General features: G+C 36.5%; 1 protein-coding gene across 3 annotated transcripts in view; it reads right to left on the bottom strand.

Moving 5' to 3' along the window:
- The window catches only part of rock2b (rho-associated, coiled-coil containing protein kinase 2b), a 45,035-nt gene extending 20,452 nt beyond the window's left edge, over positions 1-24,583 (bottom strand). For all 3 annotated transcript variants that reach the window (XM_084432807.1, XM_084432806.1, XM_084432808.1), the window contains exons 1-19: positions 23,971-24,583; positions 20,639-20,720; positions 17,252-17,352; positions 16,644-16,781; positions 15,627-15,887; positions 14,340-14,484; positions 14,102-14,240; positions 12,559-12,650; positions 10,715-10,877; positions 9,593-9,677; positions 9,164-9,237; positions 8,842-8,890; positions 8,600-8,735; positions 6,598-6,689; positions 5,532-5,778; positions 1,868-1,974; positions 1,596-1,755; positions 1,056-1,216; positions 34-218 (exon numbers count right to left, since the gene is read on the bottom strand). In XM_084432807.1, coding sequence (XP_084288933.1) covers positions 34-218; positions 1,056-1,216; positions 1,596-1,755; positions 1,868-1,974; positions 5,532-5,778; positions 6,598-6,689; positions 8,600-8,735; positions 8,842-8,890; positions 9,164-9,237; positions 9,593-9,677; positions 10,715-10,877; positions 12,559-12,650; positions 14,102-14,240; positions 14,340-14,484; positions 15,627-15,887; positions 16,644-16,781; positions 17,252-17,352; positions 20,639-20,720; positions 23,971-24,069 — 2,516 coding nt within the window. In that variant the 5' untranslated portion in view covers positions 24,070-24,583. The remainder of the gene's footprint in view (positions 1-33; positions 219-1,055; positions 1,217-1,595; positions 1,756-1,867; positions 1,975-5,531; positions 5,779-6,597; positions 6,690-8,599; positions 8,736-8,841; positions 8,891-9,163; positions 9,238-9,592; positions 9,678-10,714; positions 10,878-12,558; positions 12,651-14,101; positions 14,241-14,339; positions 14,485-15,626; positions 15,888-16,643; positions 16,782-17,251; positions 17,353-20,638; positions 20,721-23,970) is intronic.
- Positions 24,584-25,977: the final 1,394 nt, after the last annotated feature.

Here is a 25,977-nt window from a genome sequence, read left to right as displayed (position 1 = left end):
ATTGAAAAAATTGTGGATCACTAAGTCATTCACCTGTGCAGTTCCTGATTTAGTTTTTCCAGGCTGAGTTTGAGCTCCAGCAGATGATTGAGTTCTTGTTTGAGCTGTTTCTCCGAGGAGCGTAGGGTGCTGATCTCCTCCCTCTGAACTTTGAGATCATTCTGACACAGAGTCTTCCTCTGAGTCTCCTGATGCACACGCACATTTAGCACCTCCACCTGACACACACGCACACACACGCACGCACACACACACACACACACACACACACAGACTGGATTCAATCAAATATCTTGGACTTCCCATGAACTATGTGATGCATAAATGTAATTTTTAATTGTGTTTTTAATACTTTAAAAAAATATATATATATACACAGTACTGTGCAAAAGTCTTAGGCATGTTATATATATATAGTTAATATAGTAATAAAGTGAGAATGCTTTCAAAAATAAAATCATAAATTGAATTTATTTATGATTTAACTTCTATTAACTAATTCAAATCAGTATATCGTGTAACGACCCTTTGCGTTTAAAACGGCTTTTGTCCAGGTACATTTGCGCATAGTTTTTCAGGTAGCTTTGCAGGAAGGTTTCTTCAAGCATCTTGGAGACGTTCCCGCAGTTCTTCTGGATTTAGTCTGTCTCAGTTTTTTCATGTAATCACAGACAGACTCGATGATGGTGAGATCAGATCATACCGGCTGTTGTCAGACTCCTTGTGCATACACAAATCTCACTGGATTAGTACAATTAATGGCAAAAAGAATGTTTGGAAAATATAAACTGGTATTTCCTACTGACACACTACAGCAAAAGATATAAATAACTGACTTAAAACCATTTGGGGGGGGGGGGGGGGGGGGGGGGGGGTATTAACATGCCTAAGACTTTTGCACAGTACTGGTTTTTTTTTTTTTTATTATGTAAAAGAGTGTTGAAAATATGGACAGAAGACACTACATTAACATCCCAGAGATGATATAATTAAAATCATCAGGCAGACAGACAGCTACAGCCAAGCAAGAAAAACAGACAGACAGACAGGTATACCTCCTCAGTGAGTTTTTCTTTGAGTGAGCGGAGCTCCTGAAGCTCGTGTTTGGCTTGCTTGTAATCACAGTCTAATCCTGAGTTTTCCTTCTCCAGCTGCATCAGTCTGTTTTCCAACTGTTGCTTCACAGATCGTTCTTCCAGCAGCTTATGTTCCATAACTGTCACAAAAACACAAACAACATCACCAAACTCCTTGTACTTGTACTACAGACTTCAGAAAGATTTACTCATCTAGAACAGAATGCAGAAAGGATATTTTCGTTTTTATACAGAGGCAGAGATCAGAAATGCAAGGCATGTCTAGAGGAATCAAGAAAATCTTGACGAGAACGTTTCTAATGTCCAAGTCAAGCCTTATTTTGTATTTTGTTGTGAGTCCAAATTATGTCTCAAATACTTTTAGGGAAGTAGTACTAAGGTAACCAGAATTTGTTTTCCATCAATCTAAACTGTGCTCCACATAACATTTTTTTTTAAATCTGAACAGATATACACATTGTAAGAGTTTTTAAATTAGAGGCTACTGTCTAATCTTACCTTTCAGGGTCTCAGACTTGGCCTCCTCGATGGATTGGTTGATTTTGTTGTTGTCGGCCAATCTGGCTTTAGTGGCTTTATGCTCCGCCTCCTCCTGCTCCAGACTCTGTTGAACTGCTTTGAGTTTAAAGGAGTGATCGATCTCTTGCTTGTTCTTCTCCTGTGGGTGAAGGGACAACATTAATGGGGTTTCACAAAAATACACATAACCACACAAACATCATGTGCTGAAATTGTAAATCATTCAATCACTTGCTAAAACACACAAGCACCTTTTCCAGGGCAGTAAGATCCTCCTGTAACTGTCTTTTCTCTACTTCAGCCTTTGATAGAGAACTCTTTATGTGTTTTAACTCGTCCTCCAGTCCGGAGACATGACCTGAGAATGAAAGAAAGACAGAAATGCATATAAAAAAACAGAAGACTGAAGTTAAAGTCAAATGTCAGGAATTCAGGTTAACATTAATGTTAAACCTGAAACCATAAAACCATAAATGGGCGGTTTCTTCAACTATGGACACTTTTAGGCCTGAGTGTGGACCTTTAGAAAATAAAATCTCTTACAACACACTTTACACTCTGACTAGCGGAAATGATGGTGATAGGAATGATATTTTAACCAATATCAGAATAAAAATGGATAAAATTAATTAAATATTTTGACAATAATACTAAAATATTATTATTTTTAAATTAATACTTTAACAAAATTACATATTGATCAGAAATGACTCTGATATGTCTGATCAAACTTAGAAGTGATTTTGCATTGTTTTCTTTACATATCAAACCTCATATTTTACATCAAACATAATCCTAAACTAATTTTTGATAAAACTTGTGGCAAAATCATTGGTCATGGTGGAAAAGACTGAGGGACAGTCAGAATTTGAGTAAAAATAAAAACAGATATTAATTATTTTCACATAATACATTTTCTGTGGTTCATGATTTGTTTATTTCACAATTTGTTTAGATAGATATGTGATTACAGTATATTTTTTATAATGAATTTTCATATTTTAAGATTAAAGTCTTGGTCTGGAGTAAAAATCAGTGAAATTTAAACGTAAAAGGCATCTGGAAACCATCAATGTTAATAAGCTTTGATGCACAGAAAGCATTTGACACTGTAAAGTGGGACTTTCTGTACAAAACGCTATCTGTAATGGGATTTCATCCAAAATGTGTAAATTGGGTCAGAGTTATTTACAGAAATCCAAAATCTCGTGTCAGAGTAAACGGATGCTGTTCTGAGTTCTTTGACCTACAGAGGGGGGTGAGGCAAGGGGACTGTCTTAGCCCCTTGCTCTTTGCTATAAATATTGAACCCCTGGCAGCATCTATAAGACAGAATGAGGAAATAAAATGCATAAAAGACATGGGAAATAAGGAGCACAAGGTATCTCTTTATGCAGACGATATCCTGACCTATATAAGGGATCCAATCCTTTCTGTCCCTGCACTGCTAGACACCTTAAAGAAATATGGAGAACTCTCTGGTTATCAAATCAATCAATCAATCGAAGTCAGAGGCAATGATGTTAGTTGGACATTGGCCAATCCAATTATCAGAAAGGCTTGATTTCCACTGGTCTCAGGGATTCAGATATTTGGGAATTATTATAACGACAGACCTATCAAAACTGTTTAAAGCCAACTACGGGAAATTGATGGGCCACATAAAAGCGGACCTTACAAGATGGGAAATTTTGCCACTCTCCCTGATAGGAAGAATAGAAACTATAAGAATGAACATTTTACCTAGGTTGCTCTTTCTCTTCCAATCCCTACCTATCTATGTTCCTGCCTCCACCTTTACTATATTGGATAAATGGCTATCCAAGTTTATTTGGCAAGGCAAGCGACCCAGACTTAAATTGAAAAGACTACTCTGCCCAAAGGAAAATGGAGGCCTGGACTTGACTAGCCTGAAAACATATTATTGGGCAGCCCAACTCAGATCAATGGTTGCTTGGATGTCCCAAGACACTGACACTATATGGGTTGGAATGGAGCAGAGTGAATGCCCAAATTTGCCATTAGATTCAATCCCATTGCTAAACCAAGACATATGGGGGAAAAAGAAGATTGCTAATGTATGGAGTAAAAACACCCTAAAAATATGGTCAATTGTGAGTAAAAAATTACAACTACCCAAGACTATTTCCAGAGCTATAATGATAGCAAACAACTGTGAGTTCTCCCCAGCTAGGCTGGACAAAGGATTCCTGAAGTGGAAAGAAAGAGGTCTAGTTGTATTAGACCAGCTGTTTGACAGAGCAGTCCTGAAATCATTTGATCCGCTCAGAGAGAAATATGATTTACCAAACCAAGACTTCTTTAGGTACTTACAAATTAGACATTACTTGCAAAACCTTCAAGAATGGGAAAAGCTCTGCTCCCTACCAACAAAAATAGAGCACTTTTTTATTTCAATGACAAAGGGAATAGTAAAGACAAAGTTCATATCACATATTTACAAGATATTGCAGGAAGAATTTAAAGAAAATAATTTAGATATTAAAGAAAAATGGGAACTAGAAATGAACACAATAATTACAGATAAGCAGTGGGAGACTTCATGCAGTCAAGGACACAGGGGAACCAGTAGTCCAAACTGGAAGGAATTTGGATGGAAAATTAGAATGAGATATTTTAGAACTCCATTCATAACATCAAAATGGAGCAACACCTCAGACGGCTGTTGGAGGGGCTGTGGCTTGGTGGGGGACCTATTCTAAAGATATTAGAATATTGGAAAAATTTACAAAAAGAAATAAAAAAAATGTATCTGTATAGATCTACCTCTTTAACCATCATACTTTGTGCTACGGGTACTGCCAGCTGATCTTGAAGAGAACAGCCAAACATGTTTGCTGAGAGTCCTTCTTTTAATAGCGAATAAGGTAATTATGGCCTCCTGGCTGAAGCCACACCCTCCAACGGTTGCACAATGGAGGGAAAGAATCCAAGAAGTTTATAACATGGAGCATACAACAGCATTATTACAACTGAAAGCAGATGTATTCCTAAATAAATGGTCATCCATTGGCCTACATTTTCATTTGATATGCAGAATTGTATTTATTTATTTAATTTTTTTCCATAGGGATTTGTGCATGCACATTTGTGCACACTTTTATGTTGTGTATTCTTATTTTCTTTTCTTTTCTTTTCTTTTCTTTTCTGAATATCATATATTTTCCTTACTTTTATTATTATTTTATTTATTTATCTTAATGCATTGGTCATTTGCAAATGTATTATGGTTAGGATTAGAGATGTCTGTGGATTGTTGTTCTGTTTGTGGACTTGCCCGTGGCACCTTACTGTACAATCAAAAAGTTCATTTGTGACACTGTATGACTGCACTTCATAAAATGAAATAAAAAGAGAAGTAAAAAAAAAAAAAAAAAAAAAAAGGCATCTGAAATGTCTCAAAAATGAATAAAGGCATGGTCAAAAGTTTTAAAGTGACCTTCCTTAATTGAAATCTGTTTATTTAAACCACATAACGATCTACCGGGATATTAAAGAGTCTGCAGAAACAAATCCTTTAAATTTAATAGAGAGAATTGAAAATATGACCGAAAATAAGAGATATTTCTTGTTTGCCCATTTGTCCCTGTCTAGCGACATAATATCAGCCTCTGACCTTAAAATAACGCACTACTGATGTTTACATTCGCTGCGAGCAGCTCCACCCCAACACAACAACACTGCCCAGCAGACAAGAGCCCAGTGTGTCTTTCAGCAAGAGCTGACCACTACACGCTCAAACATAAAATCAGCTTTCACTCGCTCACATAGACCGGCACACAAGTGTGATCCCTAGAATGTAACGCAATCTCCTTCTAGGAAGCTCTGTAGATGTTGATTCACAGCTACTTCTGTCTGACGAACACAAGCTGGCACAGACTCACATGCACCCACCCTGTAGTTCATTGATGGTCTCTGAGCCAAGGCTTCTCTCTCGCTTCTCCTCCTGCAGTGAGGTTTGCAGACTCAATTTCTCCTGTTCCAGACCCAGCCTGCCGCTCTCCAGCTGGGCCAGACGCTCCTGGAGCTCCCTGAGAGAGACCTCCAGCTGCTGGGACTGTCTCAACACCTCGCCCTGGGCCTTCTTCAGCCTCTCAGACTCCTCCACCTCAGCCTGAAGCTTAGCATTCACCTCCTCCAACTAAGGACATATTCATTTACTATCAGAATCCCTTTTATTCCATAATACTGAACATCTATATATCCTTAAAACAAAATATAATTTACACTACTGTTCAAAAGTTTAGGGGATTTTGAAAGAAATCTCATGCTCAACAAGGCTGAATTTATTTGATCAATTAAAAACAGTAATATTGCGAAATAATTTAAAGAGATCATTTGTATTTTTATATATTTTACAGGTAATTTATTCCGGTGATGGCAATTAGCGTCACATGATCCTTCAGAAATCATTATATTATGCTAATCTGGTGCTCAAAAAACAGTTCTGCTTAATATCTTTTTTTTTACCAGGATTCTTTGAATCCAACATAGAAATCTTTTTTAACATTATAAATGTCTTTACTATCACTTTTGCTATAATATCTTACTGACCCCAAACTTTTGTTTATAAGAAGCCAAACTGATATAAGGGCTTCAGAAATGTATAAGAATATAAGCACATTTGAATATAACAGTATTTTATTGTATTAGAAATTGTCTAAGAACATTTAAGAACAAACCTCAAACATTTATTATTTATTTATTTTACTTTTAAAAAGTTTATTTTTCAATATTTTAAAATATTTTAGCTAGGATAGGAGAAATTATTTTAACACAAATTACCTAGTATCAAGCACAAACCTCAGTAGGTTTACTATTTTATTTTTCTTATAGCCATTTTATGCTGTTTTCTAAATGTTTAAAAACTTTTTTAAATGTCCTTGCCTCTGGCTATTTGTTAAATAGTAGTTATTGTTCTGAGGTTAAAGGTTTGGTAAAGTTTTGCTGAGGGACCAACCTGTCTCTCCAGGTGAATGTTCTTCTCAGCAGAGAGATGAGAGTTCTGGTTCTTCTTCTTCAGTTCGGCTAGCTGATCTCTCAGGCTGCCCACTGCAGGACAGAGAAATGGCAAATATGTTAGCATCATAACATCAGCAAAGCAGAACTAATAGTTTCTAGATGGGAGAATGTCAGAGGTTAGTACTGAGCAAATCGTGTAGAAACTTTGGACCAGTGCTTAAAGGTCCCATGACATGAAATTTTCACTTTCTGAGGTTTTTTAACATTAATATGAGTTCCCCTAGCCTGTATATGGTCCCCAAGTTTCTAGAAATTTGAATCGGTGTAAATCGAGCTTTTGCTATCTTTCTCTGCCTTTGAGAAAATGGAGGCTCAATCAGGCTGATCTTGAATCTCCTCCTTATGACGTCATAAGGAGAAATGTTACCTCCCCTTTCTCTGCTTTGCCCGCCCAGAGTAGAATATTTCCCGAAAATGAGCTAGGAAGTAGTACGCGCGCGCGCGATTTTAGTTTGTCCACGAGAGATATCATGGCTTTTGAGCGAGTGAATAATTGCTCAATAACTGGATGTACAAATGAACACCGAAGCCTTCATCCAAGCCCCAGAAGAACCAGTGGATTAATTTAATTTTCTCTGGAAATGCGCCGACACAACTTCCCAAAGTTTTGCATGTCTGCGGCAAACATTTCACCGACGACTGTTCCCTCAACTTGGGTCAATACAGAGCTGGGCTTGCTGAACGTCTGAAACTAAAGTCTGGATCAGTAGGCTACCAACTCTCTTTGGCTCAGCTACACACCTCGGACAAGCAAGTCAACTAATGATATATATAAGTGTGTTGCTTGTTTACTGTTTATGGTTACCTAGCTTGTTACACGTAGAATGTGGACACACACACTGTAACGCGAGTGTTGTACACTTCTTTGTTATTTGGATAACCGTTTTCCTGTTGGTTATATGGTGCGCGCGATATCCGCATTTCAAGATCGCAGAGCTTGATGTTATTGTAATAAGATAAATTACAGACGTTACAGATCTCTGTACTAGAACATCTAGGCACAATAAACAGTTTCCCCCCCATGCTATATATATATATATATATATATATATATATATATATATATATATATATATATATATATTACTTAAGAAATGCCTCCAAAATGGCCGCTGATAAATTTGATCCGAGACGCGTCCGTATGTCAATATATATGAAATATAAATTATGTAATATCATTTTGTCGTTTCATAGATCTAATTTTAAGTATTATTGTTATTCACTAAAGTACCGTATCCAGACATAATATTTTAAACTAACCATTCGGAAACGTCCTGCTGGTGCCGCTGAGTTGCAACTTCTTCATCCGTTGCTTCTCTATCTGGATCCGATTCTGGGTCGAACTGAAATGCTTGAACGACTGCGTGTCTTCGTGCCATTGCAATACATCCAACGTAAACATGCATGGTACCATTGCTCTAGTTGTTCCAGCAAGATGGTCAAGGCCACACCCACCTTGTGCCGCCTTTCTACTCCTCATTAACATTTAAAGCTACAGACACCGAAACGGCCCGTCTAAAGGAAGCTCATTCTGGGACTGGCTTGTAGTGGCTATAATTCTGCACCAAGGCTGAATTTGTGGAAAAAGATTTCAGATACAGTACTAGGGACCACTAATGCCTATATTAAAGCCTACAAAAAGTAGCATGTCATGGGACCTTTAAGTGAATCAAGAATGAGCGTCAATATTACACATGCAAAAGCGGCAGAGAAGCTGAAGCAGCATATTCAGTAATGTTAAGTTAAGATGGTTAAAGATGCACCAGTTAAAAAGTATGTATGATCATGATTTTTTTGTAGCTTGATCCAGTATTATTGCATCGGTGAATAGATTTTTTCCCACCCCTAGTAAATACTCAGTTTAGTCACTGTTCAAATGAATCAGCATTCATTGTCAATGTTGAGGGTCAATGGAGTGTGTTTCTGTCTGCTGTTCTCACCCTCATTCTCAAGAAGACGCTTTCTGTCTGTCTCTTGGCCAGCCTTTCTTATGCTTTCAGAACGCTGGTGCTTCAGTAAAGCTTTCTCTCTCTCCAGTGCCCTCAGAGAGTCTTCTACCATTTGTCTCGCATTCACCTACAACAAGAAACAAACAGTTAGAGGAACTCGTTGCACTTTGTTTCTGAATGGTTTCAAATCAAGTGCCTTTGTTCGGTGAATGCAATTTAAAGATGTGTATTACTTCTTCTTCAAGCTCTTTGGATAACTTATCCAGCCGCTGATTTGCCGTCCTGTTGAGATACAACATAGTTTACATCTGTTGTAAGTGAAGATAGCGAATGTTTTGATTTTTCCATATGTGACGCAAATAACAAAAATCTGGATCTCTGAGGAATTTAAACATTCATTATTCACTATACAACAATTCAAATTCCCACGTAAATTGTTATGCTGATAATATTCTTTTTAAAAAGTTATTTTTAAAGATTTTTTTTATTTAAAAATACAAAAAATATGCATTTCAACATTTTACATTTGCACATTATGTTTACGAGTATTTGTACCGGCATTTATTTTCCAGTTCCTCCTTTGCTTGCATCTCATGTTTGACTTTTTCTTCCAACTTTTTCAGCCTCTTCTGCAGGTCACGGGACATGCAAAAAACACATTTGAAGAATCAACAAACAACTGATGCAAAGTTGTTGTTTTCAATTCTATTAAAAGCAGCACTTATCTAAAGAATGTGGAGAAACACTCCAATTATGTTGAGTAACGGCACCAAACAAAATGGTTGTGGTAAATTCTGCTGCAGAATAAGTCACATGAGCTATTTTAGTAATCTAAGTGCAAAGTTTGTGCCACACAGCTCTATCAGTAAGGCTCAAGTACCCCTTCATCAACATAAAACAAAAAGATTATAGTGGTTATCATTTAACATAAATCATTATTATTATTATATTATTTAAAAGAAAAATGAAAAAATATATATGCACCTCTGCATGGTTTAAACCATGATCCTCAATGAGACTATTAGCACTTGAGTCCTCATCTGAACAGTTATTTTTTGGGGTTAACAACCTGAAAGAAAGAAAGAAAGAAAGAAAGAGAGAGAGAGAGAGAGAGAGAGAGAGAGAGAGAGAGAGAGAGAGAGAGAGAGAGAGAGAGAGAGAGAGAGAGAGAGAGAGAGAGAGAGAGTTAGTGTTATGGAAAATGTTCCACTCATCACCTGTTAGCGTCGTCCTTGTTTTCTCAGCAGCAACATACTTTAAGGTTTTAAGGTTTCATAAATCAATTCAAGATGAAAAAGACTAAGTTAGAAGAATAAGAAAGAGAGAGGAAATGAAAGAAAGAAAATCTTAAAGCAACTTTTCAATCTCCTCAGCTCTGACAGCGGCCCATGTGGCTTCACTCAGCCACACTGGAGAAAATGAGAGAGCCAGGGAGGAAACAGTGAAAGGATAAGGGAAAAAGGAGGGAATTGTGATGGAACAAATGCACCACTCATTCACAGCTACCATAACCATGCAAAAATACTGTACATCCTGTCTCTATCAATCCATAACAGGAGATAGTTTTACAGCTTTTTAGTGTTCATCTGTGAGTGAGCGAGAACAAGACACCTGTGTAAAAGTCAAACAGCGCTACAGTGTTTAAAATCTGGTCACAGATTTCATTTATTTATCTCTTTTTACAGTATATGTAAAAAAATTTAATTCAGATTTTTTCTTTTTTCTTTTCACAGTCACGGAAACTCTTTAAAAAAAAAATGATATCCAGGCCTGGCATAATCAGAATTTTTTATGCTGAAAATTTAACTTTCTAGTTATGTTCAGCTCAAAAAAAAATTCACAGGCTAGAAACTGTTCTTTGTAAGCGCAAATCTCTAAAAACTTTATCCAGTAATCAGACACAGCAGGAAAAGTCATGGAAATTCATTGGCCAAAAAGAGTGGGAACCCTTTTGGGACTCTTTGAATCCTTTTTCCACAACCATTAGTTATTTTACATGACTATAGTATGCAACAAACAAATTATGTAATATATATTTTTTTAAAGAATCCATCAGAATCCATCTAGTCACAAACAAACACAAAATGCACACATTTTCACACTTACTGGTCCTCCCTGAAATAGGTGAAGCCCACAAACGGTAGATGATTTCCTGCAAAGGCACGGGGAGGGGGGAAGGTCTCGTTTCCTCCAGGATCATCCTTTATATCATCATCAAAGTTACTGGTGTCAATATCGCTCCTCAGCTCTGGCACCACTGGAGCCATGGCTGAGAGACAGAGAGAAACAGGAGGGGGAGGGGGGGGTTGGAGTGTGTGAGAGAATATTGTAAAAGATTTGAGCAAAAATAGTGTCTCCTGTTTGAGTTTGAGTGTATGTGTGTGTGTGAGCGAGTGAGTGAGTAGGCTCACAGTGAAAGGCTCAGTGTGTGTAGCACACAAAGCAGACACTGTACTGAAGGGAGGAGTGGCACGTATGATTTGCCAAGCTGGCCGGTGCTTACTCACTACCTACTGAGCATACACACACTCACGCTCACTTACACATCCAAAACACTCCCTGGTTCTGGAGCTAACACACTGAGCACGCTGAGAGAACATGTGTCAAACATCTAATGGGGATGAGGCTGAATTAATTACTGTAATTCCATTGTAGTACAGAGTAACCTTTCTCTGTACCACAATGGAAACACTCATATTTTCTCAATTTACTTTACAACCACTTTAGACAACTTATCAAATATGTAGCAAAGAAGAAGATAAAAAAGCATGTCAGAATGTGCCTTCTTCGAATGGGAAGAAAACCAGTCTTGGAGAGAAAATATAATTGGTTTCTTTCCAACAACACAATTTGTTGTATTTTATTCCAAAAAGCAATAAAAGTATATGTTGCCATATGGCAATACCGCACTATGCAGATATATGGATGCAGTTGCTCAGATTCCCAGAATGCTCAATGCATTAATAACAGACTACTGTATAGGCAGAGAGTACGCTAGATAGAAAGGAAATGTGTGCATTTGGGCATCACAGGAGCAAGGGACAGAGAGAAGAGGGAAAAACAAGTTTAACTCTGTGGTTTTGAGGCTCTTCTCTCGTTAGTAACTGTGTACGGGCCACATGTTGGGTTCCACCCTTACTAAAACCAACCCAATACCTCTTTAACTCTGTCCCGAGCACCATGCCCCGTCCCACGAAAGGAGCAAAAGTTACAACATGTAATGCATTACTAAGTAATCAATTACTGTAATTGAATTAGTTTTCCTTTGAAAAAAGGATTACTCTTAAATTTTCTGTAATTTAATAACAGTTACTTCTGATGTAATTATAAATACTGTATAGACTTTAGAACAATTCTATATAAAACAATAGTGGATTTAACATAAAAATGTAACATCTAATGTTAAAATGTATGTTGTTAATGTAGCTTTCTCCCTTTAAATACTTTGGTCAGTTCAAGAATAATTAATGCAATGCAGGCTTTAGTAATTAGTAGAGTAATCTAATTACACTGTTGAAGAAGTAATTAGTAGCTAGTAATTAATGACTTTTTTAAATAACTTACTCAACACTGGTATGCATGACTGAAATTACTTTCCTTTTACCAGAAGCATAACATGAGGGGTGTGAGGTGAATGTTTGCATGTGTGTGGAGAAAAATAAAAAGGAGGAATTTCAGGAAATCAAAATCAAAATCACATATCTATAATTTAAACAGTTACTGTATGAATGACTCAGTTCAAAACTCCTCACTCACAAATGAAATATCCAATTCAAGACTTGAGTATATTCTAGATTTCTTTGATTTTTATCAACCAGCACATGCATAATGTTATAGTAAGTAAATAATACTGACTCAGTCATAAATAGTGATTAGTTGTTATTTTAATGAATAAATGTGACTATCAAGTTATGATCACAGATCAGCCACACTCACACTCAGAGGCTTACTGTCTCGTATGGTGTCGAAGGTCCACTGATCGTTCTTGAAGAAGGGGTGACATTTTATTTCATCCACTCCAGTCCGACCAAGCCTCACCTCCCTGAACATATCAAAACACTGGTCAGCAAACCAAACGGAGAACCACAACCACACTCACTAATCCGCTAAGTGATGTGTGTGTGTGTGTGTGTGTGTGTGTGTGTGTGTGTGTGAGACTGGAACTTCCAACAGCGACTGGCTGACGGGAAACGGCAGAGCATGGATGAGATGAGGAATGAAAGCGACACAAACTGCAACATCCAAAAATAAGGAACAGTAATTCCCCTCCCTTTCCTTGCATCTGGATTCAAAGGGGTGCAGCAGTTTGGACTGCCACATGTGGGACATTCCTGCAGCCCAGAATGCAAAGGGAGGGGTGTGTGTTATGCTTTACATGATGAACACAAGGAGAAGAAATCATAAAGCCCCTCTCTGGATATTTGATCAGGAATGCTCGTATGTGTGCGCATGTGAGAGGGAGGAGAAAGAGAGAGGAAAAATGGAGTTATAGGAAAACGGTTTGAAGTTGTCAGGCTGAAAGAGTGACCAGGTATAAAGATGAAGACTTGAAGTTGATGTTTTACCAGTGACTGGCTCTTAAATGCACAAAATGAAAAGGTAGACCGTTATATCATCTTTAAAAAAGTCAAGACTTGAGGTGATTTTATTTTATATATTTTATACTCTACCATTCAAAAGTTTGGTGTTTGTATGATTCCTTATATATATATATATATATATATATATATATATATATATATATATATATCTTATGCTCTTCAAGGCTGCATTTATTTGATCAAAAATACAGTACAAATGTTAAAAATATTGTGAAATATTATTACAGTTTAAATTAACTGTGCTCTATGTTTTTTTAATATATTTTAAAATGTAATTTATTCCTGTGATGGCAGAGCTGAGTTCTCAGCATCTTTACTCTAGTCTTCAGTGTCACATGATCCTTCAGAAATCATTCTAATATGCTGCTCAAGAAACATTTCTTATTATTATTATCAATGTTGAAAACAGTTATGCTGCTTAATATTTTTGTGGAAACTGTGATACATTTATTCCCTCAGGATTCTTTGATGAATAAAAAGTTCAAAAGAACATCATTTATTTGAAATAAAAATCTTTAGCAACATTATAAATGTCTTTGTTGTCACTTTTAAGGTGTCCTTGCTGAGTATTAATTTCTTCAATAACAAAAAAGACGTACCCCACGGTAAGATTTCATATGACAATAAAAATTGTATTTACTTAATTACAAAACATCATGGTTAAGTCATTATTTTCTATTTTGCGATAAAGTTCAGCCCTATTTTAAATTGAATATAAAGTTTTTATTCATATTACTGATATTCACAATGTATTTATCATTATCAAAATCCACTATCAGCCAAGCTCTAGAAATGAATTAATATTTTTCCATGTTTATTTTGACATTACAGCTAAGGATAATAAGGGACTAATGTTTAATAAAGGTGACTCCATCCAAACCTTATCTCTCACCTGTCAGTCAGAAAGGCACAGATGAGGTTCTTGGCTTCCTTTGACAATTCCATATCATCTGGGAAAGTTAAGCGGTTTTTATGATCCATGATCTTTCCATAGGTTCCCACTAGGGACTCAGCATAAAATGGTGTGTCACCTGCCCAAGTCAACAGAAGAATGAATATGTAGGATGGTAAGAATAGTGAGATGAGATTACAGGAGACAGGAAGATACAGATGAAGTTGGTGCTACTCACCCACTAGCAGCTCATAAATGAAAACGCCAACAGACCACCAGTCACACTCACGGCCATAGTAACCCGTCCCTCCTTGTGACATCAAAACCTCTGGTGAAATGTAATCAGGAGTCCCGACAGCAGTGTCACAGCGGACCATACCAGTCTAAACACACATACAGATATATAATAATTACATTATATAGATTGGTTAAGATAAAGTGTCTGTGTTGTCTGTGCATATTAAGCTGAAATATAATAAGTATTTTAACATTTAAAAAAATATATACATTTCTGCTTTAAAACCACCTTATAAACAGTGCTGGGAAGATTGCTTACAAATTGTATTCTGTTACTAAATATAAATTACAGAATCGATTACATTACACCTTTTAGGTAATAAAATCTGCCTACTTTTGGATTACTTTTGACCAAAGTGTTTTTCACATCGATTTGAATATGATATCTTGTATCATATTAATATAAAAATACAGAAAGAAAGAAAATATATATAAAAAAAAAATAGTAATCAACAACGAGTGCATTAAATATTACACCAGAGATTCCCAAACTATTGCTTTTATAATTCAAACAATAATTAAAATGTGTTTGTCGGAAGTTGATAAGATATGCAGTGTTGCAAAGTTGAGAAAACGCGCCATAGAAGTGAATATGATCTGAAAATCCAGTAGTCAAATGCTGTGGCCTCTCAAATTACCATGCAACTATAGCCACGCAACTAGTGACTGGTATGTGTGTGCAATTCCCTAAAAGTGGAAACTTCCCAAACATATATATGCAATAGGCTTTTTAGATAGATGAAAAAGAAAAATGAAGGAGATTCAATAAATTAGAAAAAGGTTTTGCTATGCTACAATTTTGAGATTCATGAATCACATAATCAATAAAAAGTAACTGTAGTCTGATTATTAGTATTTTAAAATGAAATATAATCTAATTACAAGCATTTCATTTTTGGAATCTGATTACAAAATCCAGATTACATATAGTTACACCCCAGCACTGCTAATGTACTGACAATGTTATCATAATTCAGGCTGCACTATATGATCTCTCCACAAGATGGCAGCACTGACATAATTCTAACAGCATGGGGGACTTCTGCAGAGTAAATCCAAGATCGTTTTAAACAGGTTTCCTGAACAGCTTTGTCTTAAAATTGTCAATGCACACTACAATACTACACGCATACTACACAATTTGAAACGTAGACCCTCTCTTTCTCTCTCCTGCACACTCAATTACATAAACACACATCAGATACACTTATCACAAGCCAGGACACACCGAGTCCATCTTCATGCATGTTCCAAAGTCAGCGAGTTTAAGATGTCCGTTACGGTCCAGCAGCATGTTGTCTGGTTTAATGTCTCTGTGGATAAAGCCCAGAGAATGAATAGCGTCTAGTGCCAGCACCACTTCTGCTGTGTAGAACCGAGCCCACTCCTCTGGGATGTCATAGTTACTGGTCAGAGTCACCAGGTCTCCACCGGGCATGAACTCCATCACCAAATAGAGGTACTTCTCATCTTGGAATGCACAGCACAGCTATGTGGACAGAAAGAGTGAGGTGAACAGAGGTGTCATAATACCAAAATTTCAAAAGTTGGTACCAACTGTGAAATATATACGACAGCGATATTAAATAGCAACTAATAAGCTACTGAACACAGTCCTTTATTTAATAATAATTTTGTTAATAATAATATAATAATAAGTAATCACAATCGGGAATAATATATTTTAATATTAATATTAACTACATTTAAGTAAATATTTAAATGTATAAATGATCAAATAAATATTATAAATATAAAATTAAATAAGAGGGACATGTAGTCTTCAAGTATCAATTCTTGATAAACAATCCATAATAAAGAACACATTTTGTTTATTAATATTACCAGCATATCAACATAACAGCAGCTATTCTATAAGGCTTCAAGGTCTAATGAACAGATCTTACATTTATCTTTCTTACGTTTCTCTTGCCTATTTATATTAGGACATAACTGACTGTCTTTATAGGACTACAACATACACGGGTGCATCCTGTGAGGGGCAAGCATTCAAAAACAGCCACCTGTCAGTCAGATAGCACTTGCTTTGCATTTTTGCAGTTTATTATGAACTTAGCTTTGAAGTGCTGGTAATTTTGACATCCCTAGAGGTGATTATTTACTTTAATATTTTAGTGTTCTTATATGCACTATCGTTTTTCAGTTTGTTGAGTTTTCAGATAAAGATATTAAACAACCTAACTAACCATCCTGATTTACACAATACAAAAAATGTGAATCCCACCTGAACTATCCAAGGACTCTTGGAGAACGCCATGATGTCACGCTCCTCCCAGAAGAAGGCAGAGTCAGATCGCTTGACCATCTCAAACTTGCTGAGCTGCTTCATGGCATACACTTCTTGAGAAGCCTTGTGTCGTACCTATAGGCGCATATGTTCATTATCAACATAAACATTTATATAAACCCTTGAAGCAATGTGCATTCTGCAATATGCTGTTTAACACATATTTAAAAAGTATTTTATGTATCTCACTGTGATGTGTAACTGAACACTTATTTTTTTTTAATGCATGCATAAGCAACACATAATGCTCTATCATTGATAAATATTTAAAAAGACTGACTCTGACACTCTTTTCACTGACAAGTGTGAAACTATCAGCTTCCTAAAATAATAAAATATGTTGTGCCTATGCCAAGGACACAAAAGCATGAATGCTCTGTGTTGTTGTAGGTAAGTAGGATCAGGCAGAACATGTGCGTACAAGCCTCACAGGCATTACCATACACACACACACACAGACAAAAGGCTATGCCTGAAAACAAATAGCAGATAACAGGGGAAGACTCTCACATAAACACACAACTTTCTGAAATACACTCACTAACCAGCTGCACTGCGCCAAATGCTCCACGACCAATCAGTTTGACTCTTTCGAAATCATCCAGCTTCACCTGTAGTTCCCTAATGCAGCACACAGCCTTTTCATCTAGAGATATTAGACGACACATATTATATGAATGATGTTTATCATTTAATTATAAAAAAACATTATACCAGGGTCAAAAAAATAAAAATATCCCCCAATTATTTAATTAAATGTTTTAATTTATCAATTAAATTTAAATTAAAATAATTATTTGATTAAAATAATTATTTCCAAACATTCCTGATAGTTTTATCATATCATAATATAATTTTATAATACACTTTTAGGCATTAAGAAAACAAATTCTCTCAAACTAATTTCCAGGGGTCAAATGATGCCCCTTGATAAAATTATAGTGTCTGATTCTGCTTGACTAGTGAATTTAATAGATTATTTTTTAATGGTAGAAAGCACAGTGGCCGAAGGCTGATAAAAGGGATACTAATATATGCTATTTTATATGTACTGTACATATATATATATATATATATATATATATATATATATATATATATATATATATATATATATATATATATATATATATATATATATATATATATATATATATATATATATATATATATATATATATATATATATATATATATATATATAAATGTATATATATGAAGACTTCAGATGCAAAAGCCTCTAAGTGCCATCTGAAATTATCTTCTAAAATTAGCATTTTTATCAAGCTCATATATTTAGGTTCAGTAATTTCACTTTAATGACAATTAATAGGTAATTTTCATTGCCATTAAAGTGAAATAACTGAACATAAACATACAAGCTTGATAAAAATGATCATTCTAGAAGAAAATTTCAGATGGCACTTAAAGGAGAAGTTCACTTTCAAAAAAACTTTTGCTGATAATTTACTCACCCCCATGTCATCCAAGATGTCCATGTCTTTCTTTCTTCAGTCGCAAAGAAATTAAGGTTTTTGATGAAAACATTCCAGGATTTCCCCCCATGTAATGGATTCTATTGGGACCCAAACGGTAGAAGGTCCAAATGACAGTTTAAGTGCAGCTTCAAAGGGCTTTAAACGATACCAGACGATGAATAAGGGTCTTATCTAGCGAAACGATCGGTCATTTCCAAAATAAATAAAAAAGTTTAAGTTTTATAAGCACAAACGCTCGCCTTGCTCTGTTCTGTGATGCGCGTTCGTGACGTCACGTAATACGCAATTACGTTGAAAAGGTCACGCTTGACGTGTTTACAAATGTTCAGGAGGAGGACCATATACACATTTTCAAATGTATTTGTGTCAGTTTATCGTTTAAAATGCCCATTTCGTGTGCGTATCCTGGGTGTTTTAATATTAAAAAGCCAAAAAGAACATTTTCTTCAGGACAGAAATTTTTCAAGCGTGACCTTTTCAACGTAATTGCGTATTACGTGACGTCACGAACGCGCATCACAGAACAGAGCAAGGCGAACATTTGTGCTTATAAAACTTAAACTTTTTTATTTATTTTGGAAATGACCGATCGTTTCGCTAGATAAGACCCTTATTCATCATCTGGTATCGTTTAAAGCCCTTTGAAGCTGCACTTAAACTGTCATTTGGACCTTCTACCGTTTGGGTCCCAATAGAATCCATTACATGGGGGGAAATCCTGGAATGTTTTCATCAAAAACCTTAATTTCTTTGCGACTGAAGAAAGAAAGACATGGACATCTTGGATGACATGGGGGTGAGTAAATTATCAGCAAAAGTTTTTTTGAAAGTGAACTTCTCCTTTAAGAGGCTTTTGCATCTGAAGTCTTCATATATACTCACTCACCTAAAGGATTATTAGGAACACCATACTAATACTGTGTTTGACCCCCTTTCGCCTTCAGAACTGCCTTAATTCTACAAGGTGCTGAAAGCATTCTTTGGAAATGTTGGCCCATATTGATAGGATAGCATCTTGCAGTTGATGGAGATTTGTGGGATGCACATCCAGGGCACGAAGCTCCCGTTCCACCACATCCCAAAGATGCTCTATTGGGTTGAGATCTGGTGACTGTGGGGGCCATTTTAGTACAGTGAACTCATTGTCATGTTCAAGAAACCAATTTGAAATGATTCGAGCTTTGTGACATGGTGCATTATCCTGCTGGAAGTAGCCATCAGAGGATGGGTACATGGTGGTCATAAAGGGATGGACATGGTCAGAAACAATGCTCAGGTAGGCCGTGGCATTTAAACGATGCCCAATTGGCACTAAGGGGCCTAAAGTGTGCCAAGAAAACATCCCCCACACCATTACACCACCACCACCAGCCTGCACAGTGGTAACAAGGCATGATGGATCCATGTTCTCATTCTGTTTACGCCAAATTCTGACTCTACCATCTGAATGTCTCAACAGAAATCGAGACTCATCAGACCAGGCAACATTTTTCCAGTCTTCAACTGTCCAATTTTGGTGAGCTCGTGCAAATTGTAGCCTCTTTTTCCTATTTGTAGTGGAGATGAGTGGTACCCGGTGGGGTCTTCTGCTGTTGTAGCCCATCCGTCTCAAGGTTGTGCGTGTTGTGGCTTCACAAATGCTTTGCTGCATACCTCGGTTGTAACGAGTGGTTATTTCAGTCAAAGTTGCTCTTCTATCAGCTTGAATCAGTCGGCCCATTCTCCTCTGACCTCTAGCATCAACAAGGCATTTTCGCCCACAGGACTGCCGCATACTGGATGTTTTTCCCTTTTCACACCATTCTTTGTAAACCCTAGAAATGGTTGTGCGTGAAAATCCCAGTAACTGAGCAGATTGTGAAATACTCAGACCGGCCCGTCTGGCACCAACAACCATGCCACGCTCAAAATTGCTTAAATCACCTTTCTTTCCCATTCTGACATTCAGTTTGGAGTTCAGGAGATTGTCTTGACCAGGACCACACCCATAAATGCATTGAAGCAACTGCCATGTGATTGGTTGATTAGATAACTGCACTAATGAGAAATTGAACAGGTGTTCCTAATAATCCTTTAGGTGAGTGTATATGATATATATAGATATAGATACATACACACACACTGTAATAATGATGCATATTGCTTTCTGAAATTGACTAAAAAACAATTAAAGAACTAATTTTATACAATATTTACTCTAAATAACTATATGCAAATGAAAGGCATCTATTGCGTGTTGACAAGACTGTCAGTAGCGTTTGGATATGTATTGACATTTCCATGTATTGCTATACCAATATATATAGATACACAGGCTGATCTATAAAAATAATATGCCAGAAAAAAATATTAAGTAATAAGTTATTTTTATATTTTTTATATAAAAATAAAGTTATAATTAAAGAGACTTGCATTTGTTCTAAAGAGACTTACATCTGTTTAAGAAGGCATCTATGTTTTTGTTCTTTCTCAGTGCGGGATGGTTCAGATCAAGGGCCAGGGCAGTTACTGAATCCTGCAGAAGAGAAGACAAAAAAAACACACTTAAGATATATAGTTCTTATTTAACTCATATACACACCAATTTCTGTTGCTACTATGGGCTTTCCTCTTTATTCACACAGCTAAAAATACACTCTTTGAGGGAGTTAATAACTCTCCTTTAATCCCTGAACTAAGCTCACTCTGACAGACAGTACTGTTGTGTCATTTATCTTTGGATCGAAATCCAAAAATGTTAGGCCTGTATAGGCACCTTTACACTTAGAATTAAGTAACTATATTCTTATAAAATACTTTAGGAAATTAATGATGTGAATGATATACTGAATGATCCCGGAAATGACCTTACATATCCCTCCAAACACACAAAATGACACTGCAGAGCTAAAAATACAAAGACACACACAAACCATCCCCCAAACATTCCCCACCCAAACACTTCCATTTTCTCGAGCCAACATCATAAACAAGTTGGCCCAACATAAAAGGTTAATAAGGGTGTATTGCTGCAGCTGGAAAAAGAAAAACAGCTAATCCAGGGCTCAACAGAAAGAACAGTTCAATCGCACAGGGCTAATGTGAGAGAGTTTCAGGCCAGTTGACAGAACTGCGTTATATCACCGCATCTTACATTCGTTCACCATGTACATACACAAGCTTTCAAAGTCTGGGGTCAGTAAGACTTTATTTTTTGAAAGAAATGAATGTTTTTATTTAGCTAGGATACATTAAATTGATCAAAAGTGAGAGTAAAGACATTTATTATTTCATTTCGTATAATTAAATATTTATATTAATTATATATTAATTATTCATTAATTATTATTGCTGCCTCGGTAAGCGCAAGAGGCTTTTTCCAAAAACATTTAAAAAATCGTACCGACCCCAAACCTTTGAACAGTAGTCTACGTTATATACCTTGAAAACATTATTTCATTAATGATGTATTACATGAATTCTGCTTCCGTAACAAAAATCAGCACACTCACATACAAACCAAAAACACATACATGCACAATTAACAATGACAGAATCCTGTTTTCCCTGTACCACGAGTCAGTCCACAATAGTGTTCAAAAGTGCAAACACACACTCAAAGGAAGCTGGAGCCAGCTATCTCTCTCCTCAATTGAAGGATGTGACCTCAGCTTCCTGTATGACATTTCCCCTGGTAGCAACACAGCAGGACAATGAGTCTGTATCCAATTTAGATCATTAGTCATTATTTAAAAAATTGCCCATAGTTCAGTTGCATCACAAATATTACAATGAAACTAGAACACATAGTGTTAAATGACTTCAGCGTCAGAATTAGTGATATTGACAATGACATCACAAAACTAAAATGGAGCTGCTTTGTCTGACAACCATGACTTGGAAGGGCATGGGATGGAAGATAGGATATAACAAGCAGATGAGGTGGTGAGTGGATGTATTAACAAACGTGCTGTAGAACGAACCATCTGGGATTTAGTTAGGTCTTTCCCTGGGCCTCCCATAGCCAGAGAATGATGCACACAAATACGCACACCAAAAATACACCTAATCACCTCCAGTGCTTGTTCAAGGATAGCTATCATTTTCCATTAATAAAACAGTTAAGCATAGAACGCTACCTAACCAGAGATTTATAAGGGTTTGTGTGTGTTTAAATATGTATGCATGAATATGTAAATGCCAAGTTTATTTTAATTAATCATTTTAATTAGTTTGCACGCACACTGGCTGATACAGAAAGATGTCTTGAACTCATACTGACACCTAGTGGTGTGGATGCAGCATTAGTCAACAAAAGGTTTTAGGTACTGATGGCATTGAACAAATGTGCTTCAGTGAGATGAAGTGTCCAATAACAGGGGGCTTATTAAGACAGCTTCCTTGTAATAAATGCACTGTAAGATTTTGATAGTGCTGCACTGTAAAGAATCATCCAGTGAAAGCAGGGTGCGCCAACTTTCAGTCTTGCTCAAAAATGCAGTGCTTGTCTGGAATGAGGGTTTTCTTCTGCAGAGGAGAATGCTGGGTAATAAGGTGAGAGAATTCACTCTTTGATGGAAATTGACAATAGGAGCACACATTCTAGTCATTCTCACCCTGTAAAGCTTGCTCGACAAGTCCTCACATTTCACCCTAACCCAGTCATTGATTACATGCATGGTGTCTTCACACTTCGTAAAGTTTCTTCCTGCTCTCTAATGATATGTGTGTATAATTGAAAACAAGTGAAGCCTGATACTTTAGCTGCTGTATTTGGAGAAAATATTATCGTCAAAAGACAGCAACATTACTGTGGTCGTGTTGATAACATACTGATCAGAGATAAGACACAGGAACATTACCACAATCCTCTGGGACAAACATCCACTTATTTGTTTACACCCTCAACATGTAGTGCACTTTTGTTTATAGTGTTGTACAACCTATATGTGTATGAAGAGCTTTCCGGTCTCTTCAATATCTTGCTGGGTGGTATATTATAGAGTATATAATATTAACATTGTTTTGTAATATTTTGTAATAATGAACAAAATACAAGTAAACTTTTATAAACATTATTTGCAATAGCCAATGTGGCCCATATATGTAGCCTAATTTAAATACCAAAAATTTAATATTAAAATTAAGCTTGGTATTCTGGTAAAGTCTTTATTCTAAAATTAAGATTCTGCTCCACAGCTCTTTTAAAAATTCATGTACACATGTAATCATCATATTCTGAACAAACATGCAATTGCATTCTAGAAATACTGGAGATACCAGCTCTTGCTATTACTGTACATTTTAGTCATTTTGGATTGAATTGAATCAACTCATTATTATTGACAAAAATGTCATGAGAAAAATGTAGGCCAAGATGTTTATAATGTTTGTAAAATTAAATTTCACGATTTCAGCCGAGGGGGGACCCGGGACGTGATTTCGACAACCTGCAGTGGGGGCCTGGATAGGCTACACTATGGCCTGTGAATAATTATTCTAAATAAGGTGTTTACATGATCCAAATGTCAGCAGCAGTCTCGTTTTTTTTTTTTTTTTTTTTTTTTATATATAAACAACAGTAGGCTATATGTTATGGCAATATGTGTTTGTACTTTGTAAAATCAGAATATGACCAAATTAAGATATCACAGTTTGTAAACGCAATGTCATGACACTTCCACAGAACAGCAAAACCTCCCATGCCCTATGTAGATATGTCAGTTACAATGTGTACAAAAAAAACTTTTGCTTTTGTATAGCATCCCATTATTCTGTAACCTTACCAGCAAACTCTCCAAATTCAACGCTGATCGTTGGTCCTTGATGATTGCCTCCAGTTTTCTCACCCGAGTTTCTAGTCTCTTTCCTGCTCCGGTCGACATTGCGGCAGTTCGGTGTAATGAAGGTCCCGGTAGACATCAGATTACGGACTTCAAACGTCCGAATCAAACTTGTCAGACCTGCCGTACCTCAACGTTACGCTTTATGAAAGCTCACCGCAGTTCTGGATGAATGAGTTCTTTAGCCAACGACTTCATACATTGCATAAATATACCGAAAACAGTTGTCGTGTGTCCTTTCCTAGGATCCTAAATGACAGTGGCGTTCCGCGTGCTACTGCCAGCATATGAAATCAAAGGTTAGACACAAGCGTTCAGGAAGCAAAGTGTTTCTCCCGCTCCGGTTCAGGGGGAAAACCCTTCCGTCTACGGTCCGTGTTTTTTTGCAGTAACGTTATATGGTTTAAAATCACACACTTGATATTCCTGACTATTATTATTAGTAGTAGTAGTAGATTAAGCAGAGGGGAGTAATGAGAACGTAGAGAATGTAGCCTATGTAAATCTGAATGGCGTTTTTCTTTGTCGCAGCGCGTGTCCCTCCCCTGCGGTCACTGGAATTCTTTGGATCTTATCTCAGCCATCGCTTTTACCAGCCAAACGTCACTCTCTAAATACGACCCGATATACTACACTAGATATATTTAGACGGTTACATGTATTTTTGACGCCATGCGTAAAAGTGTGCTTATATTAGAGACGTCTTTCATGTGCGAAAAATTTTTATGTAAAACAATTTTTTTAAGTCATCCTCTTTGTTAACTATTATTAAGGGAAAATATTTACCCTATCTAATTCGTTTTTAGAAGCATTGTTTTAACCATATAAATGTCATCCACTGATGTCAAATAGCCTTAAACTGAATCCATTCTCAATCATTTCTCACTCATGACTGTTAAAACCATGAGTGAAAGTAGCCATAGCCTATAGAGGCCGCCCAAAATAAAATCTGTGTATGACACATATTAAAACTCATGCGGGCCCCTTTATAGCCTATGTTTGCTAATATTTTATTAACTTGTTACTCTCTGTATTAGCCTTATTAATGCTGTGTCTACGAGGACTGGACACATTCATTGTCGTGTTGTGTCAATGGAAAACAGCTGACACGGACTGACACAGCAGAAGATCATAGAGACATGATGTCTTTTATCAGCCAACAGCCGTTGATTATTCTGATAAATAAAAAAATACTTAAGTCTGAGACTGAAGGGTAATTTTGTCATGCATGTAACTATCTAGGTCTAGTAACCTACATATGTGGTAAAATGTATCTGGTTTTGTTCATGTAAATAATTAATTATGACTGAATATGATAGGTAGATGATATTCTTCTGGGAACACCCACCTCTGGCACAGAGTCTTAATGTGAGGATGGAATGAGGAAGTAGATTGTTGTAGCCATACTGTCTATGGTTGTAGCCTGTCTCAGAAAAAGTGTCCCCAGGGTTTAGCTTGCTTAATTAATTTCTATGGACTAGACTAGAGAGCACTGCCATAATCAAGCATTAACTGACCTAAAGGAAGCTAAAGGAATCTTTATTTTTTACTGCTACTAAAATCAGTTTTACAATGATCTGCATTGTAGTATAGTTTTGGTAATTGCGGGTGGGGGTGGGGGGTGGGGGCTGCGAACGCTCAACACTGGCATCTGGTGGTCATATTGAATGAGTTCATATTTAAGCAAATATGAAAACGCTACTGGCAAATTTATTGTTAAAACTCGTATCAGTCATTATATAATTTCTGGAGAAATTGTACAGTTCTTGGTAAGCCCACGTCCACATAAATAAAAAGCTCGTCAAATCTCGTTTCTCTGTTTTGTTTTGGGCTGGTTGTCATGACACCGTTCAACACATGAAGTGCGGGCAGAGAAGGAGCTACAGTCACTATTATAAAGTGAGTAAAATCATTGAACAAATAAAATATGATGATTATTTAACGTATCGA

The sequence above is a fragment of the Rutilus rutilus genome (assembly GCF_951802725.1).
Source record: "Rutilus rutilus genome assembly, chromosome: 15".
Taxonomy (NCBI): Eukaryota; Metazoa; Chordata; class Actinopteri; order Cypriniformes; family Leuciscidae; genus Rutilus; species Rutilus rutilus.
The sequence above is the reverse complement of the archived record's forward strand: the minus strand, read 5'-3'. Positions and strand labels throughout refer to the sequence as shown.